Source organism: Xyrauchen texanus, chromosome 26, assembly GCF_025860055.1.
Source record: "Xyrauchen texanus isolate HMW12.3.18 chromosome 26, RBS_HiC_50CHRs, whole genome shotgun sequence".
Taxonomy (NCBI): Eukaryota; Metazoa; Chordata; class Actinopteri; order Cypriniformes; family Catostomidae; genus Xyrauchen; species Xyrauchen texanus.
Window position 1 is genome coordinate 29980619 of NC_068301.1, and position 21946 is coordinate 30002564.

The following is a 21946-nucleotide window of genomic DNA, read 5'->3' on the forward strand; positions in this document are numbered from 1 at the left end:
CATTCCTTTAAAACAGTAATCATATCCGACTACATCTTTGAAGTATAAAAAGGTTTATTATAAATAGCAATTGTAATTTATAATACAATTGTAATTTAGAATATTTTAATTTGAAACAGGCAAGGCATACTCTGTTGCCACTTTTTTCTGGTAATTTTGTGTACATTGACATGATGTGATCAATGCATTTTCTCACTTGCACTAGCTGGAGGTCTATTATGAGGTTCTTTTGAAGATCCATTGTGGTGTAGCTCCCATACTTTGCTGAATGGCCTAAAATGTCACAATACAAATAATATTTTAGAAAATAGTTTACACAGGAACAAATTATTAAGACTGCAGAAGAACTTGCACCACCAAGCATGACTCTTTACCTGGCTGAATCAGCTCTCATATCAGCCACCAATTATCACCTTGTCCGCCTCACAGAGATCATTCACTAAATCCACCTGTTCCTTCTTCCACTTATATATTATTAGTGGTTCCAGGTACATGCTGGCATGCCTTCTGAAGGTTCTGTATTTGAAAATCTTCAAATGCATTGACTCAAATACCTTCAAAAGAAAAACAATAATTATGCATTATACATTTAAACTATTTTAAACAGGAAAAAAAAAAACACCCCACAAACCTTTTTCATCTGGAAGAATGAAGCTCCTGAGAAGTACAGGGAAGCAGACAGCTGGAGGTTACCAACAGGGGTACTGCCAACACAGGGTTGGCTCTTCCACTGTCTGAAGTACTCACAATGCGGGCAAAGTTGATCAATGGCCAAAAAGTCCCATTGCTACGAGGCTGAATATTGCAGGCTCTTGAACATACTGGACAGGTCTCAAACAGTTCAAGAAGACAGTTTTCAAACACAATATATTTGGTGTCTTCATGAGAGGCTTTGGATGTGTACATGCTATCACAAGAGAAAATTAATAACAAAAAAATTATGTTGTGTATTTTTTTTCTACATAATCAGTTTTACGAGTCAGTAAAACATACAGTTCACATAAATGTATGCTAAACTTAAAATGATAAAGACAAAAAACTTACGAATGCCGTGATGGTTCAGTCACACTGGTGACAGACTGAGCCGGGTCAAATGTTACGTCCTGAGAGTCACAGACTTCTTCAAAAGACACACTTTCTTCACCCTCCAATTCACAGCGACGCCTTTTGGCAGGCCGTTCATCTTTCAAAGGTGTTGAAGTAAAAGGCAGTGAAGTAGTCCAGGGTATGGCGACATTACCACTTGAAAGTTGTGAGGACTGTTCTGTTTGTGTTTCTATAACGTTAGAAAATACAATGTAAAGTTTTATTCTACCAATTGTAATTGAAGTATTTTAAAAATCTGAACTATAAATACTTCCTTTTAGGCAATTAAACTTTTTAAGCCTCTTACAAATAGAATTATGATGACACAAGTTGGGATTATATAAATAATACCTTTGCTACGACACTTGGGTCTCATGGTTTGAAACGACAGCTGTGTGCCCACAGATGTTTGAGTGGGTTGGTCAGTTTGACAGCCAACATCTTTTGATATGGGGCCTGAACATGCCGGTCTCTGAAAAAAAATATGCAAGTAAACTAAGTAAAAACACTGTGATTATTCATAATGAATGAAATTGCGCTTTAAAAAGTAGTTTAAAGTTTAAAATAGATTACTTACAGTTTGCGTCGTCGTTGTTCCCATAATAGTCGGCACGGACTTATCTTTGAGCAACAGTTTTCTGGCAAAGCCAGCATCATATTGAGATTTGTTCTCAAAACAGTCATCCTTAAAATGTACAGAACAAACGCTTAAGTTAACCTTGCTGTGACTGGGACGTCCGCAAAAAATAAACTGCATCCATTTTTCCCTGACGTCTGGATCTTTCGGCAGCTTATTCAAAGTTTTTGTTTGACCACAGCCAGGAACAGCACATCTGTGTGGCATCGTAATTTTCCTGTGCACAAGTAGTCTCTGTCAGAGCTCGCTGTCCATCGACTGAACACTTGTGAGGCGCACGGCGATACGAAATGAGCGTAGTTGTCTTGCGCTTAAAGCGTAGTTATCTTGTGCTGGAGGCGGTCATATGCAAACGCTGTTACGTCACTTCTAACCGACACGTCACTTCTAACCATGAATCCAGAACGAGCTGTATTTTGAGCTTGATTAAATAAATGATTCGTTTAGAATGGGGAGGACGTCTTAAAATATTAAACTTGCAGGACATTTTAATGATACAAAGACCTCTTATATACCAAAAGATCAAGGCAAATTTGGTTTCTCATGTCATGACCCCTTTAAGATACCAGCAGACAAGCTAATCCAGCACAAATGAGTGCATAAAAAGTCACCAAAATGAAGTATGTGAACCTCATAATTAAAACTCAAAATGAGGGGAACAACTGTAAAAAGGTCCACTTAAAAAAAAAAAAAAAAAAAGAATCCCCCTTCCACTAGGCTGGCTACGCGCCTGGAATATTGCCAAAGCAAACAGATAAGCAAAGACACCCTAATATTCTGACAAGCCCCGCCTCCTGCAGCAGGATTGGCCACTAGGAGCAACTGAGGTGTTTCATTTCGAAGGCTGTTTGCTAGAAAGTACACGTATTTTGAAGGCTGCGGTATATTGCACGTCCTCCTTTAATCAAGACTCATATAAACGAGATGGCCTTCGTAGGACAAACGGAAACAGAACGTAACATGGTTGCTATGACAGCACGCAAATCTTTAATCAGCGCGAGTGCTTTCAGTGAGAAGGGAATCTTGTGAGAAGGCTGTGTCTCGTTTGGAAGGCTGCATCCTCCAGAGGTCGCATTTGTCGGCCGCATACGTCTTCGAGACGGTCTCGTTTCTGAAAGCGAGTAGGACACTCCAAATGCGACCTTCTGTAACAGGAATTCAGAGATGCATGAGGTGTATCCTTCGTGGGCACTCAAAACCCACAAATCTTTGCTTTAATGGAAATGAACATAATTTGTCTAAAAAACAATTATGCCAATTTACTTGAAAATATGATGTTCAAATGCAAGTAATGTGAATTCTCCAGTTGAAGTACTTCAGTAGACAGGTGTAGAGTATATAATATGTATAATTTAATATCTAATTAAAATAAAGTATTATAGACTAAAAGTACACCTGTAAAATCAGGTCATTATAACTCTCCTAAAATGTACCTCATACATTCCCTTCCAGAGGGACTTTGTTCCCTTCTCACTCAAAGCGCTCGAGCTAGTTAAAAAGCGGCGTGCTGTCATAGCAACCATGTTACGTTCTGTTTCCGTTTGTCTGACGAAGGCCGTCTCGTTTAAACAAGGCATGTTTTAAGAAGGATGCTCTATTCTGCAGCCTTCAAACAAGCGCAAAGTAGTCCTAACTAGTGCAGTCTTCGAAACTAGACACAGCTAATGTCCCTTTGGGACATAATTAAGGTCATTTTTTTAGATTATTTTTTAGGTAATTTGTAGGAGAGTTATAATGATGTAAAGAGAAATACATTTGCAGGTGTATTTCAGTCAATAATACTTTATTTTAATTATATATTAATATAATTATACATATTATATACTCTGCACCCATCTACTGAGGTACTTCAACTTGAGAATTCTCATTACTTGCATTTGAATATCATATTTTCGGGAAAATTGGCGTAATTAATTATTAGCAAATACTTGTGGGTTGGTGAGTGCCCTCAAAGCATAAACCTCATGCATCATCCGAATTCCGCAAAAGAAGATCGCATTTGGAGTGTCCTACTCGCTTTTCTGAAACGAGACAGCCTCGATGACGTATGCGGCCGAAAAATGAGGACGCTGCCTTCCAAACGAGACACAGCTCCAGTCTGCGATTGGACCATTGAGACACCAATCAAACCCCAGGCAAACGGTGCTGAGCTGAAGGGCGGGGCTTGTCGGAATACGGGTTGGAAGAAAATATAGCGCGTGCAGGAGACACTCGATTACTCATTCTGTCCAGGTACAGCGGAAGCCAGCCGACCTGAGGCGCTCCGCTCCTGCCATTCTTCAGTGTGTGTGTTTGTGTATGTGTATGTATGTGTGTGTGGATGTGTGCAACCTGCGCGCCAGATCATCGGTTCGTTTCGAGCAGCATTATAGTGCCTCTTGCAGCAGCTGCGGTGGCATCAAAGGCTTTGCCTCCGTGGGAATTATAGGAAGACTGACGTACACCATCTCCGATCGAGTGCAAGCAACCGGTTTGTCGGGGTAAGTCGGGTAATGATCTGATGTTACCTCACAGTTTTATAACACACCATGCACGAAATCGACAGTCTGTTATACTGTATGTATGTTTATAAAATGAATGCTCTTGTGTTCTAGTGCGCTGGTGCGGGGAATGATGCATTGAGGACGGGCTGCTGCTTTGCGGTCATTTTATCCTCCGAGCTCTATTACATCCACCTCGATCGGGAGAGCTGTGAATATTTCGTGTAGAAAAAAAAATAATGGCTACTCTTTTGCGAAAAATCGGGCTCATTCGTCTGCACGACCGAGACACGGAGGACCCGAAGCATCACCACCAGGGCTCGTTGAAAGGGACTAAAGGTAACCAGAAAAACAACAACACGAAGCACTGCAACACCAGCAACGAGACCAACAACATCCTCAGCACGCCAGAAATCAAAGCCAAGCACTTCGACGTGCCCGGGAAGGACAAGCCGGCCGCCAAACACGACAAACCGAGCAAGGACACGAAGGAGACGCAGCAAACGGGGGGTGTCAAGTCGACGAGCGCGTCCGTGGTGCCTCCGCTGGCGGCCAACCGACAGCACTGCACCCAGGTGCGGACGCGGAGACTGATGAAGGAGCTGCAGGACATCCAGCGGCTCGGCGATAACTTTATAACGGTGGAGCTGGCGGACGATAACCTGTTTGACTGGAATGTCAAGCTGCACCAGGTGGACAAGGACTCCGCGCTGTGGCAGGACATGAAGGAGACCAACACCGAGTTCATACTGCTGAATGTCACCTTCCCCGACAATTTCCCCTTCTCTCCGCCGTTCATGCGCGTGCTGACGCCGCGGCTGGAGAACGGATACGTGCTGGACGGCGGTGCGATCTGCATGGAGTTATTAACGCCTCGCGGCTGGTCGAGCGCGTATACCGTCGAGGCCGTGATGAGGCAGTTCGCTGCCAGTCTGGTGAAAGGACAGGTATCAGCATTGATTTCTTTACATGTCGTGTTTTTTGACGTCATTCTCCACTTCTGAATCCAAGCACAGGTGATTTTCCCATCAAACAGCTTGTAATGCTCATCCAACATCCATCAGCATCAATACGGAGTCCATATAATGGCGTTCATTGTAGCCTACATGTGGTATTGCATGTATATGTAATTACATATCAATAACGGTGTAATTACAGTCTAGTAACACATTCATATGCAATACAATGTAAGGGCACTGTAGGGTAATGTGTAACCAAAATAAGAGTTTCATTTCGATACATTGCTTTAGTAGGTTTTCTGTGTTTCTGTTTTATGCTGCTTTCAAATGCCACATTCAAAAGTAGGGTTCTTTAGTTCCTTTAATATTGTAATTGTTCAATTTAGAACCATATGTAATCTGCTAAATGTCTTATTGACATCTGAGACATACTTATTGACATCTCATAGATGTATTGCAGATGAGCAAACAACGTTAAAAATATGTCTTAAATACGTAAACACATCAAATAGACGTCTGGGTGATGTACTCTTTTTTTTTTTTTTTTTTTTTTGCTGAAATGTTTGTTTTAGTTGGTCTTTAAAGGAATCGTTAGCCCAAAAGTTATTATTCTCTTATCTTCTTTATACCATCTCAAACGAGCTTAAAGGCATATGAGTTTCTTTCTTCTGCAGAACACAAACAAAGACATATTGAAGGAGATAGGATGTGTTTTTATCCAAACAATGCAAGTCAATGGGGTCCAACACTTTTAAACTCTATAAAGGACATAACGGCAGAATTAAAGGTAATCCATATAACTCAAGTAGTTTAATTAATGTCATCTGAAGCTATATGATCGGTTTTGGCTTGAAATGTAACTCTATAAATCCTGACATCAGCAGTCTTCTTGGCACAATCATGATCATAAAGCTCGATTACACGTCCTTGTGCTTAACATAATATAAGAAGTTACATTTCAAGTCAAGCTCTTTATTGTCATTGTACAAAATAATTCAATCTATTTCTCATCCAAACTGATTGTATCAACATAAATTAAACCACTCAAATTGTATGGATTAATTTTATGCTACTTTATGTCCTCTTTGGAGCTTGAAAGTGTTGGACCACATTGACTTGCATTGTATTGATATAATCACTTCGTATAACCATCAGAAACTCTTTTCTTGGGGTCCTCAGAACAAAGAAAGCCATATGAGTTTGAGACAGTATAAGGGTGAGTAAATGATGATTGAATTGTTAGTTTTGGGAGAACTATCTTTTTACGGTTCTTCGCACATGCACTATAAAACAGGGTTCTTTATGGAACCTTTAAGAGGCTATATTTAGCATCAAACAAATGTGCTGTTATTAGTACAAGCCAAATAACCTTTATCTAGTGCTATTTAGAATCTTTTTGTCTTACGGGTGTTCCGCAGCCTGGAGCTTGACTAGTAATGTGATTAGATGGGGTCCATAGATAGATCACATTGGTCATTAGTATGTTCTAAGGATCATTGCAAAGACCAGTGTGTGGATCATGAAAATGAGAATTCATTGTTAATGTACAGACTTTATGAAACCCACTGCTGTAAATTTGAGAGAAAAGGGCTGTTCATCTTGCCTTACTTCAACATTCAAGAGCTCTCAAAAGCCAAATTCATGATAAGTCTAAGCCAGCAGTGACTAGATAACCATTTTTCCTCAAATGACCCAAAGCACTCAAGGGTAATTACCATTTTAGCTGCTGTTGACATAACATACCCCCAATTAATGCAGCTATTGTATGTTAAAAGGAAACGAAAGGCAACATTTCACCTTTTACAGCAGAGCATTCAGGATTTATCGTCCTTGGATTTCATACTTTGTAAAGTCAACAATTGTCCACATGCTCGATAATTGTCTTCAGAAAGCTTCTTTGTTTTACATTTGATTGTAATTCTGCCAAAGGTTCTTTATTCTCGAAATGTTTGGATTGTGGAAAATTTATCTGCAGAGCTGGTTTTCACTGATGTTCCTTTGTGTGCATTAAGTAGTACTGCATTGGAAATTTCGAAAATGCAATACAACACCAATAACATCAAATCCTACACCAAATTAAAGGACTATTTCATTGCTATAAGCTAGAGCAGGGGTTTTCCACCTTTAAAGAACCAGGGACCCCCAATATATATATAAAAAAAAATATTTTGAAAGTAACATTTTTATAATAACTTTAATTAAGCTCATGAACTAATGTTACTACATTACATAAAGTTTAATCTATCCATCCATCCATCCTCAACTGACCCCCTGGAATACCTTCAGGGACCAAAAATCCCTGTCACTACTCTAGCATGCCCAGACAAAATGCTAAATATTGGAAACAAGGAACCTGAATTTCAATGAAAATGGTTTTGATTAATTTGTATGTGGTTCCTACGATGGGATGTTGATTATAAATCTTCTTTATTCTGTCTATGTAATATTCTTGCTTTGCCTTGCATTGCATCTATAGACAACTTTCTCTTTGTCATAAGAACCAGGCATGTCCACATGAATCAGAAGTGACATACACATCATGTGATGCTTTGATGCAGCACTGTTTACCCTTATCTGGCACATGTTGGTTACATAATCCCAGCCTCCTGTGTTATCCCAGAATGCACAGAGGACAAGCACGGCCATTGATTGATCTCCATTCACAGGATTACCCATCGGGTACTTCACACGGGTACTGTGTTGCGTTCGATACACACTTACCCAAAATAGCGCAGTCGAATGTCGCTGTTGCCTTTAGCGTGCTGCAGGTAACATGCTGATGCGAATAACCTGGATTAGAATTGACATGACTTTCCTCGCATTCCCATGTACCGCTCTCCCTTCATGGCATTTCATGCATGAGAAAAGTGTTTTCCAAGAGAAACCGCAAACACAATAAAGCTTAATTAAGGCTTCATTGGTTCCTTTTAATCCAAAAATCACAGGCTTTTCTAAGCGGATGGCGCAGCCTCTTTTTCGATTGAGCAAACACTGTTACTTCTGGGCCATTAGACCTCAGTCTGACTGATAGAGCCCGGGGGAACTGAGGGCTATTTCCGTCTCCATGTCCCTGCTGTCTTACATCAACACTGGCACGAGATTGACCCCATGTCCTGGGGCATCTAGAACCACGTCCTTTTTGCTCACTTAGTGGATGCTGGTTCTGTCACATTTGTTTCTCTTATATAGCCTTGTATATTCAAGTGAATCTAATCCTTCAGTTGGTCCTAAATATGCAAATTTTTTCAAACCATATTTAGGCACTGATATAAACCTAACCATAAAATGCACACTGTGTCTCAATGACTCATTTTGGCTTGACACGTCTGTCCCATTGTGAAATCATCTGTTTGTCATGCCTGGTACTTGGCTGCCATTTTGAGCATGCCAGACCAAAAAAGGTTTCTCTTGTCCTTAACACAGTGGCTGAGTGCAGAACAGGCTTTAGGGGTGAATTTGTCAGAGAGATGCCACCTCTAAACACCTTTTTTCCACTGCTATACAAGTACGTTGCACAGGCCATACAGTTCTCAAATCAACATGAAATCAAAATGGACCCTGTATACTTTTTAATATGCATTCCTGGTTTTATTTTACACAATTCACCAGTACATGTTATTCCAAAGAAGAACATTTTTGCCTTTGTAATCTTTAAAAGCAAAAATCGTTCTGCATCTGAAATTACTTTCCTTTTCAGCTCACGTCATCAATCATTCTTATTTGTCAAGCCCTCCCCAACAACCACTAAGGCCTTATTCTGGTATGTAACATGGGTCTCATCTGGTCGACTGATATATCACAGAGGCCGATAAATCAGCCGATATTCTGACTTTTTAAATTATTGGCATTGACCGATACATTTTCCCATTTGGCCAATTTGTTTCTTGAGGGCGCCGATAATCGCCTGCTTGCATGTGAAGCGACTGAGACACGAGACGTCCAGTCAAGATTTGTTTTGCTGTTACGTGCCATCGTGTTACTACAATAATAGGCAGCTGTGCAACACAGACAGTGTCATTTAAATGGTCCGCATATCAGAGCCACGGCAGACGCGTTTGAGCTCATAATGTTAAAGTGCTTGTCTGTTTAATTCTCCCTCTCTCTCCTCAACAGTTCCCTGTAACTTTTAACTGTCTTGTCTAATGATAAAAAGGCAAATATCAATAAAACTAATATCATATATCATCTGCAAATATGCACATATCTCATTTAAAAAGATGTAATAAACCAACCTCACACAACTTCAGATCCAGCATCCTTTGGAGCGCTCATAAATCTTCCTCTGAAGCATGTATTCTAACAGTCTCTCCTCAACAGTTCCCTGTAACTTTTCTAATGATAAAAGGCAAATTTAAACAAAACTTTTATTATATATCATCTGCAAATAAGCAGATATTTTGTTTAAACAGATGTATTTCACGTTTTCTTCCCGTTGAGCGTTCATCTAATATGTTCCTCTGAAGCGCATATTCTATCAGCCAGAATCAAAACTTCAGGGTCAGGATCAAAAGTTCCTCTGATTCACAAATCATGACGACAATCCAAGCAGGCGATCCAGGCTGTTTAAACTGTCAGGAGATTTCTGCTCGAGCTGGATATGCATGAGCACGTGAGTGCAACCAATTCTTTCTATCAAGTCAGTCCACTGTCGGTCATGGAATGCTCTCGGGAGGCTATTTCCAGTAATGAAAGAGCAGCTCCTATCTACTTGAATGGAGAAAGACCAAAATCTCCTAAATGGTTGGTTAAGATTACGATCAAAGAACATGGAGACAACACAGGTATCATGAATTCTTTACCTTTACGCTTTTATAGCTAATACGCATGCACGTTCTTGAGTTGATTGACAGGCGATGTCTGTATCCAAAAGGTGATTGGCTCTTTTACCTGTAAGGCAGCACGTTCTATCTACATCCGTTGACCGGTGGCTGCAGTTGGGTGTTCTAATTTTTCCCCATTCATTTGAATAGATGTGGCCTGTCTCTGCTAAATAGTCTCTGGTGCAACTTCAAGGTAAAAGTGCTTCACGTGTGCTATAAGTAAATGTCTTATATGTACTGTATGTACAATTGGTTTGATTCAATATTTTTTGAGTAAATGTGATCGCTAACGTGGACATGCCATCCATTGTTGCTGGACTACTGTGTGTAATGTTATGTTCTTCTTCCTAATATACTAATAATTTCTTCATGTGCAAATAAATCACTACAATTTGATGACTAAACAGAAACTGAAATCTACTATTTAAAATACAATATAATTTTTTTGTTTTGTTTGAAATTATTTGTGTGAAATAGTGCTAAATATTTGTGTATTTATTTTTAATTTTAGCAATTTTATGTTTATGTTATTTAGTATATTAATAGTGTTATATATCGGCACTGAATCTGCCGACCAGCCACCCTGCTCTCTGGAAATCGGCATCGGCCATTAAAAAACTCACTAGTCTCATCCATTTATGTTCATTTTATGTGATTGTTTACTAAGACATTTAAAGGTTACAGATGTATACTGTATTAGGAACACAATTTCACACTGTAAAAAAAACTAAAACGGTAGCTGTGGTTGCCAGAAATGTTCTGCAAAAGATACGGTGATCGTGTTCCAGGAATTACAGGATGTCAATTTGATGCCTGTATATTTTACAGTTTACTACCAGTTATATTATTAAATAGTATAAACTTAATGTACTTACCTTCTGGAACTATAATAATCAGCTTTTCCTTTTAAAACGTATCTTTAAGGGGGGACAGTTGGCAGACGGCTTGGCATGTTCTAAAATTAGAAACAATTGTTTTCAATGATGGTATATACATCAACTCCGAAATCATAGCTCAGTGCTGCCAACAGACGCCGAGCTACGACTCCGGAGGCTGCTCAAATTTCTGCCACACTGCGGAGCTCAGCTCGCATAGTTTTCCATTAATTAGACCCAAATCATTATCAAAGGACATAGATTATTTACTCTAGCCAACAGTAGATGATACATTGGAAATATGTGTCTTTCATAGAGCCTACACAATGTATTTTTAGTTAGCATGTCTATTTGTGGTTTGACAGCTTGAATGAAGCCCATTCAATGCTACAGATACTGGCATAGTAAACGTCGCCATTTCTAATCATTCAGTTTGCACAGTTACACATTAACACTAACCTGCAAACTCATCAACATCAGTCTGTTCATTCTTGATGAAGGCAAAAACCTTGGTATCTTTTGTGTGCACTGTCTGCTACCTGAACCACATCCATGTGCCCCGTGTTTGATACCTGTACCGTGTTCTACCGGCGCTTCTCGTCTGGTGTGTGATCGTCTTTATTCCCTGTAGTAACAATAGTGTTACTTAAATGTGTCTTAAAGTTCATCAAGAGTGGCCCTTCCAGGAGCAATGATTAATACACATAAATAAATATTCCAGGTTCAATTTATTTTAAGGTCAAACGACAGCATTTGTGGCATAATGTTGATTTATCAAAAAATAATAATAAGGATTTTGCCCCACCCCCCGTTTTCGTTAAATAAAGCCCAAATTTTGTTTTGGGAGGGTTTAAAGGCAGAAATACTTATATCTAGCATATACATAAAGACAAGAGCATACGTTAATTATTTTGTTAAAACTCAGTATTTGAGCTGTAAAGTTGTTTAAATTGCCATATATAAAGTAATTTTAATAATTATTAATTTTAATTTAGTAATTTTTTTTGGTATTATTTCATCATGGCAAAGAAGTTGTAAAATTGTCTATAACTTCACACAGAAAAGGATAGAAAGTGATTTTATCACACTACAATCAAGTTATCATGTTATTGTTTGCATCTTGTGGCTATACTTATGAAACAGTGAATATTTTAGCATTTACGGATTGACCCCATTTACTTCCATTGTAAGTGCCTCACTGTAACCCAAATTTGTGCTTTTTCTGACACAAATGCTGTTGATTGAGATTAACTTGTATTGAACCCAAAATATTACTTTAAAAAGTTTTACGTTCATTTTCCGTTAAAATTATGGACGTTTTTTACTCTGCATGTTGAAAGAAGTTTAAAGAATTCTTTATCAGTAAGGATGTGTTTTGATCATTGATGAAATCTTTAATGAACATAGGTTCTCTGAAGAAGGGCAGGCATCTTAACACATTAGCAAAGAGGACCACATTTCCTTCTACAACATTGGCATCTCATCATAATTTGAAATAATCACTTCAGAGGAAAAATGTCTTAATATGGAAGAACTGCATGTTTTTACTGATGGCTGCAGCAATCCAGAAACCCATAGCATCCCTTCTGTTCTCATTATGCTTTAGCATTGATCAAAATGGCTGAACCTGGTGTTAAGACGCTTGTGAAGCTTGTTTAAATAATTCAGCCGGAGGTTTTATCAAGTACAGCCTCTTGATTTACTGCGTCTTCAAAGCTCAGAGCAGTCGGCTTTGAAATTGAAAAACCTCTAAAAAGGGTTCACCCTATGAACATTTCATCACACCCAAATCAGTCACTCACACAGCATGTATATAATAAGGAAAGCCCTGAAATAACCCCCCAAAAACAGGTACATAAATGTGACACAGGTACACACTCCTTTTCTCTCTGCTTGTTTTGCAATCCTTATGTTGATTTTGAAAGATAAAGGAAATGTATAAGTCTTGTCATCGAGTCAGCCTTCTTCGATTTTTTTAGCCAAGCTCAGATATGTTTTTGATATTTTGGACAAAATGAATTACTCATAAGCACAAACATGTAAGCTTATAAGATTTTAGAGGCTTATATTAGTGTTAAAGGGGAAGTGTGCATACAGGTACCCCAGACACTCCTACCACCCTTTCCATCCCAAAGCCCCTGACTACCATTATTTAGACAAACAGATAGACCTGCACCAAACTCACACCATTGGTTGAGGCCAAAGTTGACTCGTCGAACTGCTAAAACAACAGAGACACATGTTGATAGCTCCACAGTGTTTAGAGTCTCCTAGAAATAAACCACAAATGAGGTATTTATGTCTTTTCTTATTAAACTAGGATAGGACAGTTTTCTTTACACACTTCTCCTTTAAATAGTTTAGCCTAGATTATATTTGGAAGTTAAATGCCATGTCCAACAGGGGATGCCCCAGTCCCTTAAACCCACTTGTAATTTCCTTCTTGGAGCTTTGAACACACACTACATTATGATTTAGGAGCCAAGAGGATATTGAAAATAATTATGGTTTGCAGCTTCACTTTCATTCTCTTGAAATGTAAAGGATTTGTATTGATTGTGATATTTTGGTGTACTTTGCGTACTAGCTGAGATTCATTCATTCATTTAAATGCGCTCAAAATTTTAAAGACTTTGGAATCATTACCTTGTTTACACAACTGAATTAAAGGGAGAGTTCACCCAAAAATGAAAATTCTCTCATCATTTACTCGTCCTCATACCATCCCAGATGTGTATGACATTCTTTCTTCTGCTGAACTGCAATGTTGATGCAATGCAAGTGATCGGTGACCAGAACTTTGAAGCTCTATAAAGCTTGTAAAGGCAGCATAATAGTAATCCATAAAGCTCCGGTGATTTAATCCATGCCTTCTGAAGCTATATGAGAGGTGTGGATGAGAAAAAATAATTATATTTAAGTCCTTTTTTACTATAAATCTCCACTTTCACTTCCACATTCTTTTGTTTTTGGCGATTCATATTTTTGTGCTTATCGCCACCTACTGGGCAGGGAGGAGAATTTATAGTAATAAAGGACTTAAATATTTATTTGTTTCTCACCCACATCTATCACATCGCTTCAGAAGACATGGATTTAACCACTGTAGTCTTATGGATTCATGTTATGCTGCCTTTATGAGATCTGTGGACCTTCAAAGTTCTGGCCACCATTCACTTGCATTGTGAAAACAAAAGGGCAAAGATATTTTCCTAAAAATATTTGAAAGTCATACACATCTAAGATGGCATGAGGATGAGTATATGATGAGAGAATATTTATTTTTAGGCTAACTATTCCTTTAAGGGTTACTTTTATACTTTTACTTGAGCATTTTTCTCACGAGATACTTTAACTAATACTTGAGATAGTTTCCATAAAGGTATCTTTACTTTTACTCAAGTATGATGATTAGATACTTTATACAACAGTATTTACTTACTGGCATGTAAAACAATAATCACTGTTTGATTTTTTACTTGACGCTAAGGGCCAGCTAAATATGTAATTGGATATTATTAAGACAGCAAAGCAGAATATACAGGTTTGCTCAAGGATATCTTGTTTGCAATGTTTGTTTAAAACAATTAAAACAAAATTGTTTTTATTAAAATGTAATTAAAATGACATAACAGTTGCTGACATTCTGCCCTGAGTCACAACAACACTTTGGCCGGGAATTTGTTTTTCCAATTGAATGTCACAGCATGCTGAAATCACAAAAATATTGAATTTTTTTAATCAGTTGCTCCTTAAAAACACTTTCAAGGAAAATACATCATCAGTGTCAATGTCAATACTGCCCCCTCTATAATGCCTTTATGAAAACTTTTAAAACTTCATGTTTTTATTTTGGCAAATGAAAATATTAAAAGATTCACTGTGATTTCTTTTTAGGGTCGCATCTGCAGGAAAGCAGGCAAGTCTAAGAAGGCATTTAGTCGCAAGGAAGCCGAGGCTACCTTCAAGAGCCTTGTGAAGACCCATGAGAAGTACGGCTGGGTTTCCCCTCCCGTGTCTGATGGCTGATGTCAGCGCGTTCGACCTAGCGACCTTGACATGGCTTTTTCAGTTGGGTTTTTCTTCTTTCTTCATCATCAAACTTAACTACAAAAAAAAAAGCTACTGCATCATATCTTACACATCTTGATCAACATGGCACATGCGCTGTCCCATCCACACATTCATGTTTATCGAGGTACCATGGACTGAAAACTGGCTGTGACATCACAATGATTCATGAGCTGGCATCATTACAGCTGCATACAGCAAAGGACTTTGAAATGAATGAGGCTAAAGCAAAGATAAATGTGCACCAACAAACCACAACCTTACTAGATATCCCTGTGTATCTTTCTTTGTGCCCCCCCATACTCACACACACTCTTTCTTTTTGTTTCTGACGATGTGTTGCAATGAACAGCATCAGACTTGTCCTCATTGACTTTGTTAACGCTTAATAGATCTTTGAGGTTTGGTTTTTCTTGTTTCCTCCTCATTGGCTGTGCTGTTTTTCACGGTTGGATGCAAAATGATGATTGTATGATGAGCTGTGCTCTTCTCTATTCATTTCTCTCTCTCTCTCTCTCTCTCTCTCTCTCTATCTCTTTCTCTATTCCTCTTTGCGTGTGGCAAAATTTAGACATCACTGTGTTGCGTAAATGGTAATTGATTTCCAATGAGGGAAAAATTATAATCTTGTTGCTTATGCAGTGGTCCAAGATAATAATAATAAAATTAAAAAAAAAACCTGGTAGTGAACCACCTATGTTGGTCATTATATCATATGTTTTTGGAGAAGACCAAAAGCTCTTAAAGGAATTGTTTTTCCAAATATGTTTGGAAATTCTGCCATCATTTACAAACCGGCATGTCTTTCGAAACCTGTATGGCTTTCTTTTTTCCGTGGAACACCGAATGTGTTATTTGTAGCTGAATGTCCAAGATGCTCTTAGTCTTTTCCATTCAATGAAAGTGAATGGTGACTATGGCTGTCAGAAAAGATTTTACAGTGAATAATGACTTGAATTTCACTCAGTTCCTCAGAGCTATTGTCTGGTTTCAGATGACTAGTAATAAAGTGCACAAGTCATATGGACTTCTTTTTATGGTGCTTTTGTTGGAAAAGAAAAGCTTGGACATTCTACAAAACTTCTCTTTATGTGGAACGTCTCTTCCATGGAAGACTGAAAGTCATATGGTTTTGAAACAACGTGAGGGTGAGTAAATGACAGAAATGTTATTTTTAGGTGAACTATCCCATTAATTTGAATGATTTAGATACCAGATGGCATTAATGAATGTCAATGTCCCTGTGGGATTGTTGCGTATCTGCGAGAGTGAGGAATGTGTAGCATGTAACAGACATGGTAATGTTTGCACATGTGGTTTATGTGAGATCTTTGAAGATCCATCATGCCATCGGTCCCCATGGACTACTAAACGTCAGAACAAAGATGAAGATGTGTGGACTGACCCCATGTTCAGCTTAAACTTGTGACCGCAACATGCCGATGCCACGGTTTATGCCCCAAACACTATCATCATTAATTGTGCTGATTTGCTTGTGCTATTTCGGCTCATAGATCGATATGCTTGTGGTTGTAGGCCTTGCACCTAATCTGCATCACTGTGCTGTTGTGCTTGATCAATACTAGACTAGAACAACTGTAAACAGGACAAAATGGCCGACAGCCCAACGTCATACTTGAACTGCTTGAAATCAATGCTCAAGCATCATTATGACTTCAAACTTGGACTCTTTGAGGCGGTACACTGCGTACCTGGTGCCACCGCTATCGATAAGAGCCAGATGAAGACGGACAGAAGAGGAGAGAGAGAGATAGAGAGAGAGGCACTGAGTGGGCAACTCCTTTGTTCAGCAGCCTTGAGAAATGAGGGCAGCTCGTTTAGATGCCTGATTGATGCTCTGAAAGAGCCTTGGAGTTTATTGACTTCTTCAAATGTCAGCGTGAAGCTGGAACACCACAAGACTCCATCTGTAGCAAGCGCTTAAATGCTCTGTTTATTTAAGGCCCCACCCTACCAATGGCGCTCTCCGTATAGTGTCTGAAATACAAATGACAAGATGGTTTAAAAGGGAAGATCATTTCTGTGTTGTAAACATAATAGGTGTATTAAAGGAATGGTTGAGCCAAAATAAAAACAAAAAAAATCTGTCATTATTTACTCACCCTTATGTTGTTCCAAACCAATATGACAAGTTCCTTTATTTTCTGTGAAATGCAAAAGGAGAAATGTTGAAGAATGCACTGGCCAATCTTTTCCGTATAATGAAAGTGAATGGGGACTGGGGTTGTCAAGCTCCAAAATGACAAAAATAACACCATAAAATTATCACAAAAGTAGTCCATGTGACTTGTGCATAGGGCCGGCTTTAGGCATGGGCAGGAGTGGGCTGAGCCCACCCAAATGTGAGTCTTGCCCACCCAATCAAACATTTGGGAAACATGGTTTTAAATTATTATTTTTATTTTTTTCAATTTGTGCATTGGTTAAAAGAAATATGGGGCGGGCTGTGTGTTGCAAACTTTGAGGGTGGGCTATAGACTGCCCAACCAATCACAAAACAGCAGCAGAAATGTGTAGTGTTTTTCTATTTATGTCATGGGCTAAAAGCAACAACACACTGAAGCTACTGCAATCCAGAGAATCCGAGATGTTATGCGAGCAAGAACTGTAATAAGAGATATTTTTGTGCAATGTGTGGGTTTTAATGCCCATAAATAAGCCTGGTGCTGTTTCAGTGTGCTGTGACCATGTGGCTGCTGTTAATGTACCACAGGCTCCCTCTTATCAAATAGCTCCCTCTCCCTCCACATCAGCTACCCCAAATCGCACTGTGGTTGTTTGTGAAGTACTGGACCTGAATTATAAAATAGAGTTCTCTGCGGGATGGATTTTTCAGACCCGCTCCTGAGAGATTCTGTCCCGCTCCTGAAAGAAAAAAAATTATATCTGGTACAGCTCCCGCCTGCAACTTTCACGTTTTGTCCCACAAAAGCCCACAGGTAGTGGTATGCACGAATTTTTCAGTGCCACTCCCGTAAGATTCTGTCCATTCTATCATTGGCTATTTTTATTATGATTCCCAAACGAAAAAAGAAAAACAGGTAGAGAGAGAAATAACACGTGTCTCTTAACACTAACATTGACAAATATCTTACTGACCTTTGGTTGCTTTCAAAGTTTTGTTTGTAACTTTCTTTCATAAAGCATTAACATCCATTTTCTGCTGCATGGAGCACAAAGAAAAGTTGTATGAATCAATCCTGCGCCTGTTTTTTTGTTGCTGTTGTGCAATAGATGGATAACACGAATAACACTCCGTACCTTAAATACATTAAATAAAACTATTTTATTTTTTTAACAACATGGCATCACTTTCCATCCATTCAAATTCCTGTGTTCCCTAAATTACTTTACACATATAGATTCACTGGTAAATATATCGATACCTACAAAGGCCATACTCATTAACTAACATTGAAACCGAGAAAAATGGCTTGAATTATTTTGATGTGGATTTTGTTGTTACTGCATTTTCATACAATGGTTTCTCTGAATTTCAGCAAACGAGACAAACTCATCTGACACCGGACAAATCATAAGAGACCGGTTTCAGTCAGAACTCAATTTTGCCTTTGTAGGGTTGTATCATTTCTTATTACATTTCTGTCAAACGGAAAGAATTGTCATCATGTAATATTATATAATTACTTCTTTAAGCAGTTCCCATCTGTGTCAAATATTAGGATCTTAATCTTATGTAATTGATCTCTCCATCTAATATATTTATTTTCACACCATCCTTATTTTCCTCCTTGATATTATTTGTCTCCACATCATCCTCGCATTCGTGGGGACTCTAATTTGTCTTTGCAATTTGCTTTAAGGCTGTAATTCTAATTTATCTAAAAGTGTATTGCTTTATTTTGTTTCTTAGTAATGGAAGTAGTATACTACCTCCATTACTTCAATCTTATGAGTCAAGTCCAGTCAAATTTATTTGCATAGAACTTTTCACAACAGCCATTGTTTCAAAGCTGCTGAATATGAAATTATGCTATAAGAGAAAATGAATGAAGATAATGCTAATATTAGTTATGTTTAGAACTATTAGTGGTTAAAATGAGTAAACTAAGTACGTGCGTATGATTAAATGCAATGTTTATCAGTTTATTTATTTCAATATATTTTTTAAAATGGGGAAAAGTGTAAAATATAGTTATATTGGGTCTTATGATCTTGACAATTACGCCATGTTACGCCAATTAAAGACATTACATTAGTAGTCTATGTAACCCCTCCCCCATCCCAAATGCCCACCTATGATATCCCCCAGCCCACCCTAGCTTGTGCACTGTAAGCCTTCTGAAGACATATGGTAGTTTTGTGTGAGGAAAATATCTTCATTTAGGTCATTATTCATTGAAAATCATGCCCTCCGCTGTCCACATCCATTCAAATATGACACCTTTGAATGCAACATGTCCAGTTTGATGTCAAAGACATTGAGGCTATTGTGAGTAACATGACCAATTACAACACGGCTTGAATTTAAAGATGCAGACGCATTAATGTTGGTCCTAGCTATCGTAAGGCTTCAGAAGACTTGTAATATAGCACGTGTCGTATGGACTACTTTTCAGAAACTTTAATGGTGCTTGTTCATCATTTCGGAGCTTGATAACCCATATCCCTTTTTACTTGTATTATATGGAAAAGAGCTATCAACATATTCTTCAGCATTTCTTGTTTTGTGTTCCATGAAAAAAAGAAAGCCAGTTGGGTTTGGAACAACATGAGGGTGAGTAAACAATGACACGGTTTTCATTTCCAGGTGATCTATTCCTTTAAAGTGATGCTTCAAGGTTGGAAAACAAACATTTGCTTGTTATAATATGCTGTCACATGTGATATATTGAAGGTAGTATTTTCCAGACATGGACACAGCATGTGCCAAAAGCTTAATGTACTTTGTCACCATTTTCTTGTGTGTTTTCCTCTGTGTAACTGCTACTTAGTAGAAACTCTATAATCACTGAAGATTTCAAATGTCACATGAGAAGCTGCTAATTAATATGGCATTTCAACAAAACAAGGGAGATATTGATGTATAAATGATCAAATAAAACAAAAGCTGATGCCCTGATGGAGGATGGAGGGCAAACAACACTGAGATTTATCCGTTATTGATATGTTATTTATTTCTGTCTAAAAGCTTTTTGTGTTTATGATATTGAGGTTGTCCAAATACAATGAATGGTTGATCATTTTATCCTGGTCATCAAATACAATTAAATACACATTAATCACCAGAGAACTTACAGAATAATTTGAACAGAAATAATGTTCGAGTCAATGCAGCAATTGTATAAACATGCGTAATCCCTCGTGGGTGGCTTATTGCAGATATTTCTGTGTCTGGATGCAGATGGTGTCTCTCATCACTACTGAAGTTCATTTGGTCTTCTCCACACTCTGTTTGGACATTATTGAGAAGTGGTTGTGTGTTTTCCTACTTAGCACGAGGAGATACTATACCAAGAACTTATTATAACCAGTCAAAAATATCTCGAAATTGGATGTTTTCCAGTTTAAAGAGCATACTTTTGTGATTTAGATCTGTAGTTTACAGAAACGAATGAGTTAATCGTCCAAACGAGTGAGATGATTCTGTTGTATTATATCTGCATGTGGTCTGTGATTGTTTGCTAGCTAAATTGTTTTCTTTTTCTTTGTTTTTACACAAAAAAGCAAGAAAGTAATGAAAAAGAACAGAAGACGCTTCTTTGTATTTTTCTTTGTGTTTGTCCAGATTTGCTTTATTAATGTCTTTAAATGTCAAATTGTGTTCTATGAATGTATTTTAATTTATTTGTAGTTTGCCAAAATGAAGATTTTGAAGCATGCCGCAGGCATTGTCACTGATTAAAAAAGCGAAAGCAAAAATAAATGGAAAAAAATATATAATTAATGTATGTACCTGAATTGAAAGGAGTCTGGTATACTGTATGTAGTGAACTCAGGCTTTCACAGGATGAAAGGTAAAACTACGAGACAATGTGTTTTCTGCATAAACATCATGCCAGGATGTGGTCCAGAGCAAAACCAAACAGGAATGTGCAATAAAGGCTGTAGGCTGATTCCACCCTGCAGAACAATTTTGTGTTTGTCTTCCTTGCTGTGATGTCTCTCCACAGTCACTGAGGTTTGGAACATAAGGTGTTGTTCAGCCCAGTGGGTTGAAGGGTATCAAATCACCCATGATGGTGAATAATAATACCAGCTACTCACAACAAACACCTCGATTAGATTTTTTAGGACAGCAATTATCTGGTGAAACCTCTTTTATGGTGAATCTTTTGAAGGAAAACAACCTCAAGGTCATACAGTATTTCATGATTACATTTCTGGAAATATCGGCAGTACTGCAAATTCTGCTATGATGCATAAAAAAATTAAATAATAATATATATTTTTTTTACATTACTGTATAAGTACATAATGAAAATTGGAGGGAGGGGTGCCATTAGATAAACACCTAGCAACCACCCAAAACACCTCAGCTACCACTTAGATCACCTTAGCAACCACATACAGTATCAATGCTCTGGAAACCATCCAGAGCACCCTAGAACTGACATAGCAATGCCTTGGCAATCGCCCACAACACTTTAGCATCATGACGAAGAGTGTTGCACAGTAAAGCACCACTTACATTTTCTAACTAGGTTCAGGCCAGCAGGTCACAGTTTGTTCTTTCAGCAGATCCAGGAACAGTGTGTACAGGAAGCAAGGATAAATCCTGTACCCTGTCTACTGCTCTGGAGCCCACAAGGACACTGATAGTTGCATGTGCGCAGGTCATGAGGGCCAAACACATTTCTCACCCAAACAAAACACCCTTCACGCATAAGCCAGACACAGTCACAGCCGTACGTAGGCACAAGACAGTCTGTCTGCAGTGAAAGCACCTCTAATTGATCCCAGAGCTCAACATAGTTTTTTCAACCACACCTTTCACAGCATACAGAGAAGAAGAGAAAAACACAGTCTGATTGCA

At 38.3% G+C, this 21946-nt stretch overlaps 1 protein-coding gene across 1 annotated transcript; it reads left to right on the forward strand.

Moving 5' to 3' along the window:
• The first annotated feature begins 3953 nt into the window (after positions 1–3953).
• On the forward strand, positions 3954–21031 carry LOC127619587 (ubiquitin-conjugating enzyme E2Q-like protein 1). The gene is made up of 3 exons (XM_052092473.1): positions 3954–4203; positions 4318–5150; positions 14755–21031. The coding sequence occupies exons 2-3, from the start codon at positions 4443–4445 to the stop codon at positions 14884–14886; spliced, it is 840 nt and encodes a 279-aa protein (XP_051948433.1). The 5' UTR covers positions 3954–4203; positions 4318–4442; the 3' UTR covers positions 14887–21031.
• Positions 21032–21946: the final 915 nt, after the last annotated feature.

Coding starts and splice junctions, on each gene's coding strand:
- LOC127619587 (XM_052092473.1), top strand. CDS start 4,443: ATGGCTACTCTTTTGCGAAAAATCGGGCTCATTCGTCTGCACGACCGA. Junction 5,151..14,754: donor CCAGTCTGGTGAAAGGACAG/GTATCAGCATTG, acceptor ATTTCTTTTTAG/GGTCGCATCTGCAGGAAAGC.